This window comes from Salvelinus namaycush, chromosome 34 (genome assembly GCF_016432855.1).
Source record: "Salvelinus namaycush isolate Seneca chromosome 34, SaNama_1.0, whole genome shotgun sequence".
Classification (NCBI taxonomy): domain Eukaryota; kingdom Metazoa; phylum Chordata; class Actinopteri; order Salmoniformes; family Salmonidae; genus Salvelinus; species Salvelinus namaycush.
Window position 1 is genome coordinate 12,668,752 of NC_052340.1, and position 13,714 is coordinate 12,682,465.

Below are 13,714 nucleotides of genomic sequence, written 5' to 3' on the forward strand. Positions count from 1 at the left end.
TCTATCAGTGGTGTGCCCACCTATGTTATATTTCTGATTGGATCACAAACGATGACTCCTCTATTTGGTTAGACATTGAGACTTCTCTTTCAAAAAAACCCTTACAGGATCTTTTATTTTTCAGAAGTTTCAAGTCTGTAGAAGATCACTGCAATAATCCTATTACACTTAACACACTCAAAGTATGGAGGTCAGTTCAGCGCTTCCTGGGAAGGTCCAAACTAACCTCTGCTCTTACCCCAATTCTTAACAACCCAGATTTTGGTCCAGGATTGCTGGATGCTGGCTTTAACTTTTGGCTTAATAAGGGCATACGCAGACTAAATGACTTATTTGCTGATAACATTTTATTGTCATTTGAGCAGATGGTGGAGAAATATCGACTCCCAAAGCAGGACTTTTTCCTCTTCCTACAAGTAAGACATTATATTGTGAAGAGCACCACCTTAATTGGTAACCCTGATATGTCTGTCATTGAAATAATGCTTTTTTTCCACTAAGGAAAATGTCTGTAAGTCTGTTTTATGATGCTTTAAGGTCCTTTTCTGCTGTCGACACACAGAGGGTGAAACAAGTGTGGGAGAAATAATTGTCTGTTACTATTGACGAAGAGATGTGGGAGGACATTTGGAGATATGCAAAAACAATATCTATACGTAATCGTACTAGAGCAATTAAATTAAGAATAATACACAGATTGCATATATCCCCAAATCACAGACATGCTTTTAGCCCCTCTTCCTCTTCTCCTCAGTGTCTTAAATGCAAAACTGATACAGGCACCCTAACACATTGTTTATGGTGGCTCCCGTGCTTCCACACCTGCATTGCTTGCTGTTTGGGGTTTTAGGCTGGGTTTCTGTACAGCACTTCGAGATATTAGCTGATGTACGAAGGGCTATATAAAATAAACTTGATTTGATGGTCATGTACCAAAATACAAAGATACTGGTCTGGTGTTCTGCAAGAAACTGAAAAGATCCTAGGGGTTGATCTAGAATTGGACCCAGTTTCTTTACTGTTGGGTCTCCCTAGTAGGCATGTTACTTTTGTGGGTAAGAGGAGGCTTTACAACATCCTTACCTTTGCAGCGAGGAAAAACATCCTTTTACAGTGGATTAGTGATAAGGTTCCTTCTATTAAAGATTGGCATAAGACACTATTTTAATGGGTGCCTCTGGAATATTTGACATGTACATTGCATTCTAAAACAGATCAGTTCTACAAAGTATGGGAACCCTATCTAAATTACCTAGAACCTGAGGTATCAGCTATTATGCTGCAAGGATTCTCTTAGAATGGTGGTGATCTATGCATTTCAGAATTACACTGTACGTTCCATGTGTCGAACCTAACTTCTTAGTTTAAACTGAGCTTTTTTGTTTAATTTCTGTTTGTAAGTTTGTTTAAAATGTATGTATTGAGAGACGCAATGATGGAGATGAGGGGAGAGGAAAATGGTGTGCGTGTGTGTGGGTGTGTATGTATGTATGTATGTATGTGTATGTATATGTATATATATATATGCGCAGGTATGTGTAAGTGAGTGCTGTTTTTTTTGTTGCTTTGTCTCTGTTGTTGTATCTCTTAATATGGGTGAAAATTGTGAAATTCCAATAAAAATACTGTTAAAAAAAACCAAAAAACAACTGAGACATAAACTGAACAAGTTTCACGGACATGTGACTAACAGAAATGGAATAATGTGTCCCTGAACAAAGGGGGGGGGGGGGGGGGGGTCAAACCCAAAAGTAACAGTCAGTATCTCGTGTGGCCACCAGCTGAATTAAGTACTGCAGTGCATCTCCTCCTCATGGACTGCACCAGATTTGCCAGTTCTTGCTGTGAGATGTTACCCCACTCTTCCACCAAGGCAACTGCAAGTTCCCGGACATTTCTGGGGGGAATGGCCCTAGCCCTCTGATCCAATAGGTCCCAGACGTGCTCAATGGGATTGAGATCCGTGTTCTTCACTGGTCATGGCAGAACACTGACATTCCTGTCTTGCAGGAAATCACGCACAGAACGAGCAGTATTGCTGGTGGTGTCACGACTTCCGCCGACTATCGGCGGTCGACGTCACCGGTCTTCTAGCCATCGCCGATCCACCTTTCATTTTCCATTTGTTTTGTCTTGTTTTTCCACACACCTGGTTTACATTCCCTCATTACTTGTCGTGTATATAACCCTCTGTTCCCCCCATGTCTGTGTGTGAAATTGTTTGTTGTAAAGTGTTTGTGCACTCTGACTGGTTCGCAACGGGTTATTTTGTACCCATATTTTGTTGTTCTGGGTGCCGTTGATTTTTTCTTATTAAACTGCTCTGGTTATTACCCAGTTCTGCTCTCCTGCGCCTGACTTCCCTGCAGCCAGTCACGCACCTCTTACAGGTGGCCTTGTCATGCTGGAGGGTCATGTCCAGATGAGCCTGCAGGAAGGGTACCACATGAGGGAGGAGGATGTCTTCCCTGTAACGCACAGCGTTGAGATTGCTTGCAATGACAACAAGCTCAGTCCAATGATGCTGTGACACACCGCCGTCGCTGTACCAGACAGGACTGGCAAAAAGTACTCTTCACTGACGAGTCGCGGTTTTGTCTCACCAGGGGTGATGGTCGGATTCGCGTTTATCGTCGAAGGATGAGCATTACAGGTGGAGGACCATGACGGATCCGCCACCTCCAAATCAATCCCACTCCAGAGTACAGGCCTCGGTGTAACGCTAATTCCTTCGACGATAAAAGGCAATCTGACCATCACCCCTGGTGAGACAAAACCGCGACTCGTCAGTGAAGAGCACTTTTTGCCAGTCCTGTCTGGTCCAGCGATGGTGGGTTTGTGCCCATAGGCGACGTTGTTGCTGGTGATGTCTGGTGAGGACCTGCCTTACAACAGGCCTACAAGCCCTCAGTCCAGCCTCTCTCAGCCTATTGTGGACAGTCTGAGCACTGATGGAGGGATTGTGCGTTCCTGGTGTAACTCGGGCAGTTGTTGTTGTCATCCTGTACCTGTCCTGCAGGTGTGATGTTCGGATGTACCTATCCTGTGCAGGTGTTGTTACACGTGGTCTGCCACTGCGAGGACGATCAGCTGTCCGTCCTGTCTCCCTGTAGCGCTGTCTTAGGCTTCTCACAGTACGGACATTGCAATTTATTGCCCTGGCCACATCTGCAGTCCTCATGCCTCCTTGCAGCATGCCTAAGGCACATTCACACAGATGAGCAGGGACCCTGGGCATCTTTCTTTTTGGTGTTTTTCAGAGTCAGCAGAAAGGCCTCTTTAGTGTCCTAAGTTTTCATAACTGTGACCTTAATTGCCTACCGTCTGTAAGTTGTTAATTTCTTAACGACCGTTCCACAGGTGCATGTTCATTAATTGTATATGGTTCATTGAACAAGCATGGGAAACATTGTTTAAACCCTTTACACTGAAGATCTGTGAAGTTATTTGTTTTTTTCAAATGATCTTTTAAAGACAGGGACCTGAAAAAGGGACCTTTCTTTTTTTGCTGAGTTTAGTAGTTATTTGTTCCCCAGGATCCCTCAATCTCTCAGTGTGAACACTTACATAAGTGTCCACGGAGAAAGTGTCTTTTTACAACTGTCGCTTTACTTCAACTGTGTTTTTCAACCCCCCCCCCCCCCCCACCTCAACTAGCTATTAAGAGGAGGAGGGGGACGTTGCCGTTCAGGGGGTAGGCACAGCTGTTGTACCGTCTCGGGTGTTGTGATGTAAGTTCTTGCCTTTTAGAAACTCAACTGGACATCAGGGGTTGTGGCTGTCCAATCGATTGAGAGAATTCAGAGACAAACCAGCCAATGGGTGCAAAGGTCTGGGTATATAAGCTAAGGTCTAACACCTGTCAAAGTTGGGCAACCCCTATATTGGCTTTGGTGGATCCCAGGAACATTACCTCCTTCTTTTCTTCTGTGCAGGTAAACCTACTAGGCAGCGAGCTTCTGGAAAATGGTTTTAAGTAGAAATTAGGAGAACTCCTGAAAAACAGCACAAAAAGAAAAGAGGAATTTTAAACAAACACTTTAGGCAATTGAAACCTCTCCGTCGCTGCACCATTTGGAATCCTGAAATCGGTTATTCTTGTTTTTTGCATTGGACCCCTCTTCAGTTTGTTGCAGCGTTTCCTAAAATGGAAGATATATTACTACTTATGGGTTTTTATTCATCATCCTCTTGAGTGCAAACTGTAACTTTGTTAAACGTTTTGTCGGTAAAAGAGAGCACTGGTTTGAAAACAGCAATGATCACTAACGGCTGTTGTAGAGGAGGGATAGTCCCAGGACAGCGGCTGGTTGATTTGTTACCAGTGGTGATCTATAGATGACACCGAGTCATTTTAGATATTTTGCAGAAAAAAACATGCAATGTGAAGTATCGAATTTCTATAATGTCTGCAATTGTTCCTCAGCATGTTTGTAGTTCTGATGTTTTTATTCTGAGATCCTATTCATTCTGATATGAAGGTCAGTTGTGCTAATGACCGGAGAATGAATCAAGTCAGTCTCTGGAACTCTCTGGTACCGCCTACTGGGGGGTAGCCAGACTAGGCTCCAGTGGTGGTGTTTCCCTTGAAGGAATGGAAAGGTGGCTTGCATGCCAGTGTCAAGAGTATAGCCACAGCAAGAGGGTGTAGGGTGGATAGCCTGGTCTAAAAATACCTTCTGTTGCTAAGTGCATAAAAGCACGTAGATCACACCCCTGTCACTCTCTGTGGAAATATGAGGCGGTGGCTGGAGGGGGCCAGGAGACTGATAGATAAGACACTAGGAGACTCATTACTACAAAACCCAAAAGATGGTAAATTTAGTGGAATTTGTTGCATTGTTAGGCCATTGCTAGGACAATTCCTTGTGATTGTTTTTCTGAAAACCCATCATGCTCTCTTTTACAAATTGTGGCACAATTCTGTTGCTAGATATTGTTCTTTCACCATTCTTGAATATTTAGTTGGGAGGGCTTTCAATACTGTGTGCCAGATCATCCTACATATATTCACACTTCTCCCCCCCCCCCCCTCCTTTTAGCAGGACAAAAGAGAGCTGCAATCATGACGAAGAACTGCCATAATGACTATAAGATGAAATTCTCAGAGGATGAGGAGTTCCCAGACCTCTCCCTGCACAACAACCACATGGCCAAGGTGCTGAACAAGGACATGTACAAAAAGCTGAGGAGCAAGTCTACCCCCTCCGGTTTCACCCTGGACGACTGCACCCAGACCGGTGTGGACAACCCTGGTAAGACTCGGAAGCACACACACAGGAAGACTCGTCAGGGCCCTGAGGCCACAGGATAGGCATGCCCTGATCAGCTCTGATTGGTGGCTGATAAGGGCACCTCAAAGCAAAATATTCTTAGTGATATTAACTGATACACTATTGGCATGAAAAATGAGACTGTTGCTCGTGGACTTTGTTGATAGTGCACTTTGTTGTTAGCCTGTTACATGTAGTTTTCCTGTGGTAATAGTTCTCACTTATTCTCTTTCTGTCTGCAGGACACCCCTTCATCATGACCGTCGGCTGCGTTGCTGGTGATGAAGAGTGCTACGAAGTCTTTAAGGATATGTTCGACCCAATCATCTCCGACCGTCACGGAGGCTACAAGCCCACCGACAAGCACAAGACCGACCTGAACTTCGAGAACCTGAAGGTGAGTGAAGAAAGTGGTCATGACAATCACATTTCTACATTGGCGTTGCTCCTTTTGCAAGCTTGATTTTTAAAGTTAATATATAAAGCTGCAGTGGACTGTGGTGACTAGACAGCATTTGAATGAGTTATATGTCTAGAGTGAAATATCATTAATTTCCCCGTTTGCAGGGAGGTGATGATCTTGACCCCGCCTACGTCCTGTCCAGCCGTGTGCGTACCGGACGCAGCATCAAGGGATACACCCTGCCCCCCCACAACAGCCGTGGCGAGCGCAGAATGGTTGAGAAACTGTCCATCGAGGGTGAGTGTCTGAGCACTCAGTAAAATCAGCACTATAAATCAGGGTCAGCTGTGCTGCCTTGGAGCACGACCATGTCAATCTCATGTGTATGTCTTTCTCCCCTCAGCCCTGGCCACACTGGATGGTGAGTTCAAGGGAAAGTACTACCCCCTGAACGCCATGACCGATGCCGAGCAGGATCAGCTGATCGCCGACCACTTCTTGTTTGACAAGCCCGTCTCCCCCTTGCTGCTGTCCGCTGGTATGGCCCGTGACTGGCCAGACGCAAGAGGAATCTGGTAAGTTCCCAGGACACAGGCCCATACCAATACCCGAACCAAAACAATACCATTTGTGAAACCAGATAATGTATGTACAGTATGTCCCACGGTGTATCATAGTGGTGTGTCATGTAATAAGTACTCCTTCCTTTCTGAAGGCACAACGATGCCAAGAGCTTCTTGGTCTGGGTGAACGAGGAGGATCACCTGCGTGTCATCTCCATGGAGAAGGGAGGCAACATGAAGGAGGTCTTCAGACGCTTCTGCGTTGGTCTGCAGAAGGTACGCTTGCCACAGAGCCTACAGGACTGACACACTGTCAATACCTAGATTGTTATTTATTGCTCGTTCACAACGATGGCAGCTGGCTTTTCTTATTGTCAGTAGTCGAACACACATCACTTTCGGTTGGCTATTCTCACCTGAAAACGCACTCACCGGAACGTTCTCGTCTCCTGTCTTTCTCCACCGTATGCAGATTGAGGCGGTCTTCAAGAAGCACAACCACGGCTTCATGTGGAACGAGCATCTCGGCTACGTGCTGACCTGCCCCTCCAACCTGGGAACTGGCCTGCGCGGTGGTGTGCACGTCAAGCTGCCCAAGCTGAGCACACACGCCAAGTTTGAGGAGATCCTGACCAGGCTGCGTCTGCAGAAGCGCGGCACAGGTACGAGCTACTCTCAAACTCACTTTACTGTCTTAATGCAATAGTCCATAGAATGTAATTACATTGCCATTACATATGGATCTCTGAGGTGACTAGTCAAGCCATATTTAACCTGACATGTACATCATTGAGTACCAGTGTAGAGGATTATGAAGATTCAGCTTTGACCTCTTTGCCTGCAGGTGGTGTGGACACGGCCTCCGTGGGTGGAATCTTCGACATCTCCAACGCTGATCGTCTGGGCTCCTCAGAGGTGCAGCAGGTGCAGATGGTGGTGGATGGCGTCAAGCTCATGGTGGAGATGGAGAAGAAGCTGGAGAAGGGAGAGGCCATCGATGGCATGATCCCCGCCCAGAAGTAAAGCGGTACTTGTGTTTCAGTGTTTTTTGTATCATAAAAACGACTAGCCTTTTCGTTACGCGGGCAGGAGACTGGACTCCCTGGACTTTTCCTAAATACACTCCACTCTGATCCAACTTTTATTTCCATCCTTCATTCTTTCTCTTCATCATTTATTTTTCTCCTTCCTACGGTCACTTTCCATCTCTCCCGCTCTTTCCTGGGATCAAAGTACCATCGCATAGTCTGGTGCCATGGGCCATGCACCTAATCTTGAAATCATTTTTTTAGTTGTAAAATGTATTGAGCAAATAAAACAAGGCCCAGTTAACAATCAACCCCACTGTCTGATGTATGGTCTCGAAACACACGGTGCATGCACATACACACTCACACACACTCAGTGGGCGCACACCCACACTAAGTGCGCGCACACACACACACGCTACAGCAGCCTCGTAAATGCCCTAAAACCATGGTACAATAAACAAACATATAACATGACCAATCTGTAATCTATTGACACCACATCAACCCCACTGAGGACAAAAATAAACTTGATCCAAAATGTCAGAATTTGAAAGGAGAATTTATTTTTGCTTCATACAATTTTCCTCGGGAGACATGCAGGACTGCAGGTCAGTAATTTCCATAGTTGCACCCCGTTTTATCGATAACAGCGACTGCTTCAAACGCACAACTACTTCCTACTCTTGAAGCATAGTCCTAAGCTTTTAGCAATACAGATGGGAATTGTTGGGCAAGAGGGGTGCTATTTTGGGCAAAGTTGTAAAAGAATTGCCCTAAATCACAGCTTTCACATTTTAAGACATTTGTGGCCACCTGTTGCAACTAAAAACTCCCATGATTCCTTGCAACGGGCAAACTGAATTCATAGCAGTGTCATGGATTACTATGTAATACTGCCATACACGTGTGCAATACAAATTTTGCCAAAAGGAATAAGGTGGAAAATGGTGGAGTTTGAAAACAACTGAAGATTTGTGAGTGTGTTGGGCAGGCAGTCCAGTGTGGGCAGGCTGGCGAAGATGGTCAGGGGTGTCACAGGTTACGGAATATAACTGGGATGTTACATACTGTAGAAATGTCATACTGGAACAGTGACAAACACATTCTGTACTGACAACATCGTCCACTGCTGATGAATCTTTGAGCCATTTAAAGACCAGACAGACTTTCAGCAAACAAGAAAGGTTGAGGAACATTCAGCGACACCAACAGTCTGAGCTGAGAAAATAGAAACATGGTTCTGAGATCTAAACTAGAAGAGCTCACTGCACCAACTGGGAATGAAGTTCTGGCATGTCTGCTGCTGTGACCCACTGCCAGGCGACAAGGATCATTACTGTTTATTGGTGCAAACCAAAGCCAGTGACAAACAGTCAAGGCCTGAGTGAGTGACTATCTACCTGACTTGGATCTATTGTGAGGAGCTTGGGAGCGTGCTTCATTTATAGAAGAGTGTCAGGGTTGATTTCAACAACATCACCCAGGGTCACATTCTAAACTACCAACCTCACTCTCATACGTCACTCAGGAATACAGAAGGCTGATTGGTTACCAGAAGGGAAGCGGCTACATAACGCCTGTTTTGCTGACCAATTGAAATACTGAATGCAATTCAACAAGCGTTGCTGTAGTTGTTATAGTCTGTGTAATCAATTATACTATTTTCTTTTTGAGCAGAAAATTAGGAGTTGATCCAATTCTCTTTTATACAAAAAAGTGATCCATTGTGATTCCTTGAAATGTGACAACCGACATACCCCAACATTATACTAAACACCGCTTATATCAAATCATGTTTGGAATCTTGGCCTGGTGGATGTGCTGTACCATTTAAGAGGAAATACAATTGAAGAGGTGATATTGCTAAACCAAAAGTGCTACCAGAAGAACGTGTAGAATGCCTGTGTACATTACCTGCTGAAACGTAGAAAATCAAAGGGTTAGTGGCTCAGAAGAGCAGTCATCGCCTATTCCGTTTTGGACATTGAAGTCAGACAGCTTTGCTCATTGGTAACCAACATACCGGTATATACAAAACACGCGGGTTTGAGTAAAACAAAACAGAACAATGGTATACTTTAAAATGACTACAACCAAATTGAAACTGTGTAGAAATGATAAGATAATGGACCTACATTCATACAGTTTATTGACTGTCCAGCTTGTTAATAATCTCCCAAATAAAGCTAGACAGTCAGGGAGCATAATCATTTTAAAAAACTATGGATAGAGGACTATTTTTGGAAAATTGACGGCGAAGAAATATAACACATTTTCAGTGCGGCCCTCCGGACCTTGTTGAAGACCGAATGCGGCCTCCAGGGCAAAATGAGTTTGACACCCCTGCTCTATAGCCCAGAGTTCTGTCTAGGAAAGGGCTGGTCCCTTGTTTCTTAAATATGCATTCAGTCTGCGTCAATCACTCATTGAAGCGAAAAAAAACTTTTAAATAGCAGCTGTTAAAAAGGAACGACAACAAATATAATCATAACGACATTGACGAAAAATATCTTCATCTGCAAATATGGAATTATAAAATAACTGCTTGACTCCGTAGATTCACATAATATTGAGGTGCCTTAGCAGGGTTTGTGGGTCATAGGTCTGTGAGTGGCGGGCCCGGACCATCCACGCCTGTGCGTCTGTATGTCCGTGTGGCACCTGAAGCGGGTCTTTGGCGGGGGTGAGGCGAGGTTGGCAGTGGGGGTAGCGGGTTCTGCCCGTCTCCTTCTCCCGCCCCCTCGGTCAGTCTGTCCAGTGTAGAAGCCCTCTGCCCCACCCCCTGTCGCCCTCAGAGCTCCAGCTCCTTGGACACTTTTGTGGCGATGTCCCGGAAGGCGAGCGGCGCCCCCCACAGCCGTTTGAAGCGCACACCGCTGGTCTCGGCGGGGCCTGCGGGCAGCTGGCACACCTCAGCCTCGAAGGCCACGCGTGAGCCAGCCGCCCCGTGGGTGCAGGAGAGCAGGAAGGGCCCAGCCAGGTGGACCTGGCAGCCGCAGCCCTGGGCCGCCTCGCGCAGCGCCAGCACCACCTCCGCTGGGTCCCGCGGGCTCCGCACCCTCACATCCCAGCCGCATCGGGGGGTCCGGGGCTCTGCCGCTTTTTGATGCCCAGGTAGATGGCGACTGCAGGGGCAAAGTGGGTGGGGAGTGGGGGAGTGAGTGGGGGTGAGAGATTGAATGACAGAAGAGGATGCAGGTGGAGTGTGGGTGAGACGATGCATTAATGTGGGTGAGTGGAAGGGAAGAAGGGGACAGGGGAGAAATAGATTAGTATCAAATAGGGTTTGGTTTAACAGCCACTACTCTTAATTTATCAACAGCAATAGAAATCCATTAAAATAGATAACAAGGCCAATAGAAATGAAAGTATATAAAATGTTTTTAACAGTCTTCGCTGAAGAGTGGATGTAGCATCCACAACACACACAAGCTGCATCGCCATCTTCAAATGCTGCCATAATTTAGACAATTCTAGAAAAATACATCTGTGGTGCACAATTCAGAGGATACCAGAGTGCAATAAAATTAAATATTAGGCAGCAACACAAGTTAGGCAAGTCAACAACACAATTTTACCTTTTTGAGGACACGTGTTCTTCAAGGCAACAACATTCTAAGTGATGCTGCACCATCATACCTAATTCATTAGACCAGGCTACAGTCATGCCCCACTCAATGATGTATGCTTGGTGCATTCAGAAAGTATTCAGATCCCTTGACTTTTTCCAAATTTTGCTACGTTACAGCCTTATTCTAAAATTGATTAAATAGTCCCCCATCAATCTACACACAATACCCCATGACAAAGCAAAAAAATATTTTTTTTTACTGTTTGCAAATGCATTAAAATTAAAAACGGAAATATCACATTTACATAAGTACTCAGACCCTTTGTCAGTGATTACAGCCTGGAGTCCTCTTGGGTATGACGCTACAACCTTGGCACACCTGTATTTGGGGAGTTTCTCTCATTCTTTTTCGCAGATCCTCTCAAGCTCTATCAGGTTAGGTGGGGAGCGTCGCTGCACAGCTATTTTCAGGTCTCTCCAGAGATGATAGATCGGGTTCAAGTCCGGGCTCTGGCTGGGCCACTCAAGGACATTCAGAGACTTGTCCCGAAGACACTCCTGCGTTGTCTTGGCTGTGTGCTTAGGGTCGTTGTCATGTTGGAAGGTGAACCTTCGCCCCAGTCTGAGGTCCTGAGCGCTCTGGAGCAGGTTTTCATCAAGGATCTCTCTGTACTTTGCTCGGTTCATCTTTCCCTCAATACTGACTAGTCTCCCAGTCCCTGCCGCTGAAAAACATCCCCACAGCATGATGCTGCAACCACCATGCTTCACCGTAGGGATGGTGCAAGGTTTCCTCCAGATGTGACGCTTGGCATTCAGGTCAAAGAGTTCAATCTTGATTTCATCAGACCAGAGAATCTTGTTTCTCATGGTCTGAGAGTCATTTAGGTGCCTTTTGGCAAACCAAGTGGGCTGTCATGTACCTTTTACTGAGGAGTGGCTTCCATCTGGCCACTCTACCATAAAGGCCTGATTGGTGGAGTGCTGCAGAGATGGTTGTCCTTCTGGAAGGTTCTCCCATCTCCAGAGAAACTCTGAAGCTCTGTCAGAGTGACGATCGGGTTCTTGGTCACCTCTCTGACCAAGGCCCTTCTCCCCCGATTTCTCAGTTTGGCCGGGCAGCCAGCTCTAGGAAGAGTCTTGGTGGTTCCAAACTTCTTCTTTCATTTAAGAATGATGTAGACCACTGTGTTCTTGGGGACCTTCAATAAATACTGCAGATATCTTTTGGTACCCTTCCCCAGATCTGTGCCTTGACACAATCCTGTCTCGGAGCTCTACGGACAATTCCTTCGACCTCATGGCTTGGTTTTTGCTCTGACATGCGCTGTCAACTGTGGGACCTTATATAGACAGGTGTGTGCCTTTCCAAATCATGTCCAATCAATTGAATTTACCACAGGTAGGCTCCAATCAAGATGTAGAAAAATCGAAATGATGATCAATGGAAACAGGATGCACTTGACCTCAATTTTGAGTCTTATAGCAAAGTGTCTGAATACTTATGTTTATAAGGTATTTCTGTTTTTTTGTTTTAATAAATTAGCAAACATTTCTAAAAACCTGTTTTCGCATTGTCATTATGGGGTATTGTGTGTCGATTGATGAGGGGAAAAAATGATTTGATACATTTTAGCTGTAACATAACAAAATGTGGAAAAGGGTAAGGGGTTTGAATACCTTCTGAATGCACTGTATATTCTGGTCATTACAATAGTACTTCTGGAGGTGTCTTTGGATGGCAGGGTTGTGGTCAATTCCATTTCAATTCAGTAAGTTCAGAAATTAAACCAAATTCCAATTCTAATCTTTAAAAATCATTGAAAAGCATTGAAGAAAATTGGAATTTCAGTGTACTTCCTGAATTGAAATGAAATTGAACCCAGCCCTGGTGGTTTGCACAGCTAATTTAAGTTGGGATTGATATACATTTTAAAGCAGAAATGTTTCTTTGGAATGCTGTCCTGGTGGGTCACAGAATCAGCTTGAGATGGTATCTTACCTTGCTCAGTCACAAGCTAGCAAAAACACATCTGCTGTGTAAGTAGGTGTAGGTTTAGGGGTGGACATAGCCAGGATCCCAAACACTAGTACTAGTACTACTCTTGGAAACCTAGGCAAGTTCAACAGCATGACTTACCAACTATACGCACACACCATCACCACCAACCCAACACCTAAGACTGGAAGTTATGAAATGGAAGCTACGTAAGTATTCTGCATGTCTACATTATGGGTATTTATTAATTTATTCAAATAATTTGAGTAAGTGAGAATGAGGTTCATGTCAAAGGATGGGGAGTTTAAATTGTTATTATCACACACTGAGGAGCCTACTTCTTAAAACACACAAGGATCCTACTTCAGAAAATAATTAGAGAGGCACTCAATCACAGGCATCTAGCACAGGGTACCACATCTACTATCTACGAGTCACACCAAGGGCATTTAGAGCTAATGCTGCATTGACCCATGCTCTGAGCTTTACCTGCTGGTTTTAACCAGAGACTGTCTGACCAGAGACTGTGCAGCCGAGGCTACATTGTGAGGGAGAGAATAGAAATGCCTTTAGTACTACTGGTCCTGGAGCTGTCATACTGCCCAATGGTGGGCAGACATGGAGTGATAAAGAATGTCTTTGATTGATATTCATCACAACTAACTAACTGCTCTGGGGTCAGTTTTGCGTGATCATTGTATGATCATAATGAATGTGGTTACAACTGGGTTTGGGGAAACTGATCTTGGGCCAGTAATTAAAGAGGTTCTCATCACAGTGGGACATACTGTATTGTAGACACTCACCTTGTGACCGGAGATCTGCAGACTCTCTCAGGTTCGTCTGTGACCCTCAAGAGGAAGACAAAGGTGCG

At 45.0% G+C, this 13,714-nt stretch overlaps 2 protein-coding genes across 2 annotated transcripts in view; one reads left to right on the forward strand and one right to left on the reverse strand.

Moving 5' to 3' along the window:
• Nucleotides 1-3,884: 3,884 nt before the first annotated feature.
• Nucleotides 3,885-7,578, forward strand: LOC120028689 (creatine kinase M-type-like). The gene is made up of 8 exons (XM_038973917.1): nt 3,885-3,935; nt 5,043-5,255; nt 5,516-5,670; nt 5,841-5,973; nt 6,080-6,251; nt 6,392-6,515; nt 6,712-6,901; nt 7,084-7,578. Exons 2-8 carry the CDS (start codon nt 5,066-5,068, stop codon nt 7,260-7,262), a joined length of 1,143 nt encoding a protein of 380 aa, XP_038829845.1. The 5' UTR covers nt 3,885-3,935; nt 5,043-5,065; the 3' UTR covers nt 7,263-7,578.
• Nucleotides 7,579-7,810: 232 nt separating this feature from the next.
• The window catches only part of LOC120028690 (MAP/microtubule affinity-regulating kinase 4-like), a 62,326-nt gene continuing 56,422 nt past the window's right edge, over nt 7,811-13,714 (reverse strand). Inside the window, exons 16-17 of the mRNA XM_038973918.1 lie at nt 13,647-13,691; nt 7,811-10,395 (exon numbers count right to left, since the gene is read on the reverse strand). Coding sequence (XP_038829846.1) covers nt 10,062-10,395; nt 13,647-13,691 — 379 coding nt within the window. The 3' untranslated portion in view covers nt 7,811-10,061. The remainder of the gene's footprint in view (nt 10,396-13,646; nt 13,692-13,714) is intronic.

Coding starts and splice junctions, on each gene's coding strand:
- LOC120028689 (XM_038973917.1), top strand. CDS start 5,066: ATGACGAAGAACTGCCATAATGACTATAAGATGAAATTCTCAGAGGAT. Junction 5,974..6,079: donor TGAGAAACTGTCCATCGAGG/GTGAGTGTCTGA, acceptor TTCTCCCCTCAG/CCCTGGCCACACTGGATGGT. Junction 6,252..6,391: donor CCAGACGCAAGAGGAATCTG/GTAAGTTCCCAG, acceptor TCCTTTCTGAAG/GCACAACGATGCCAAGAGCT.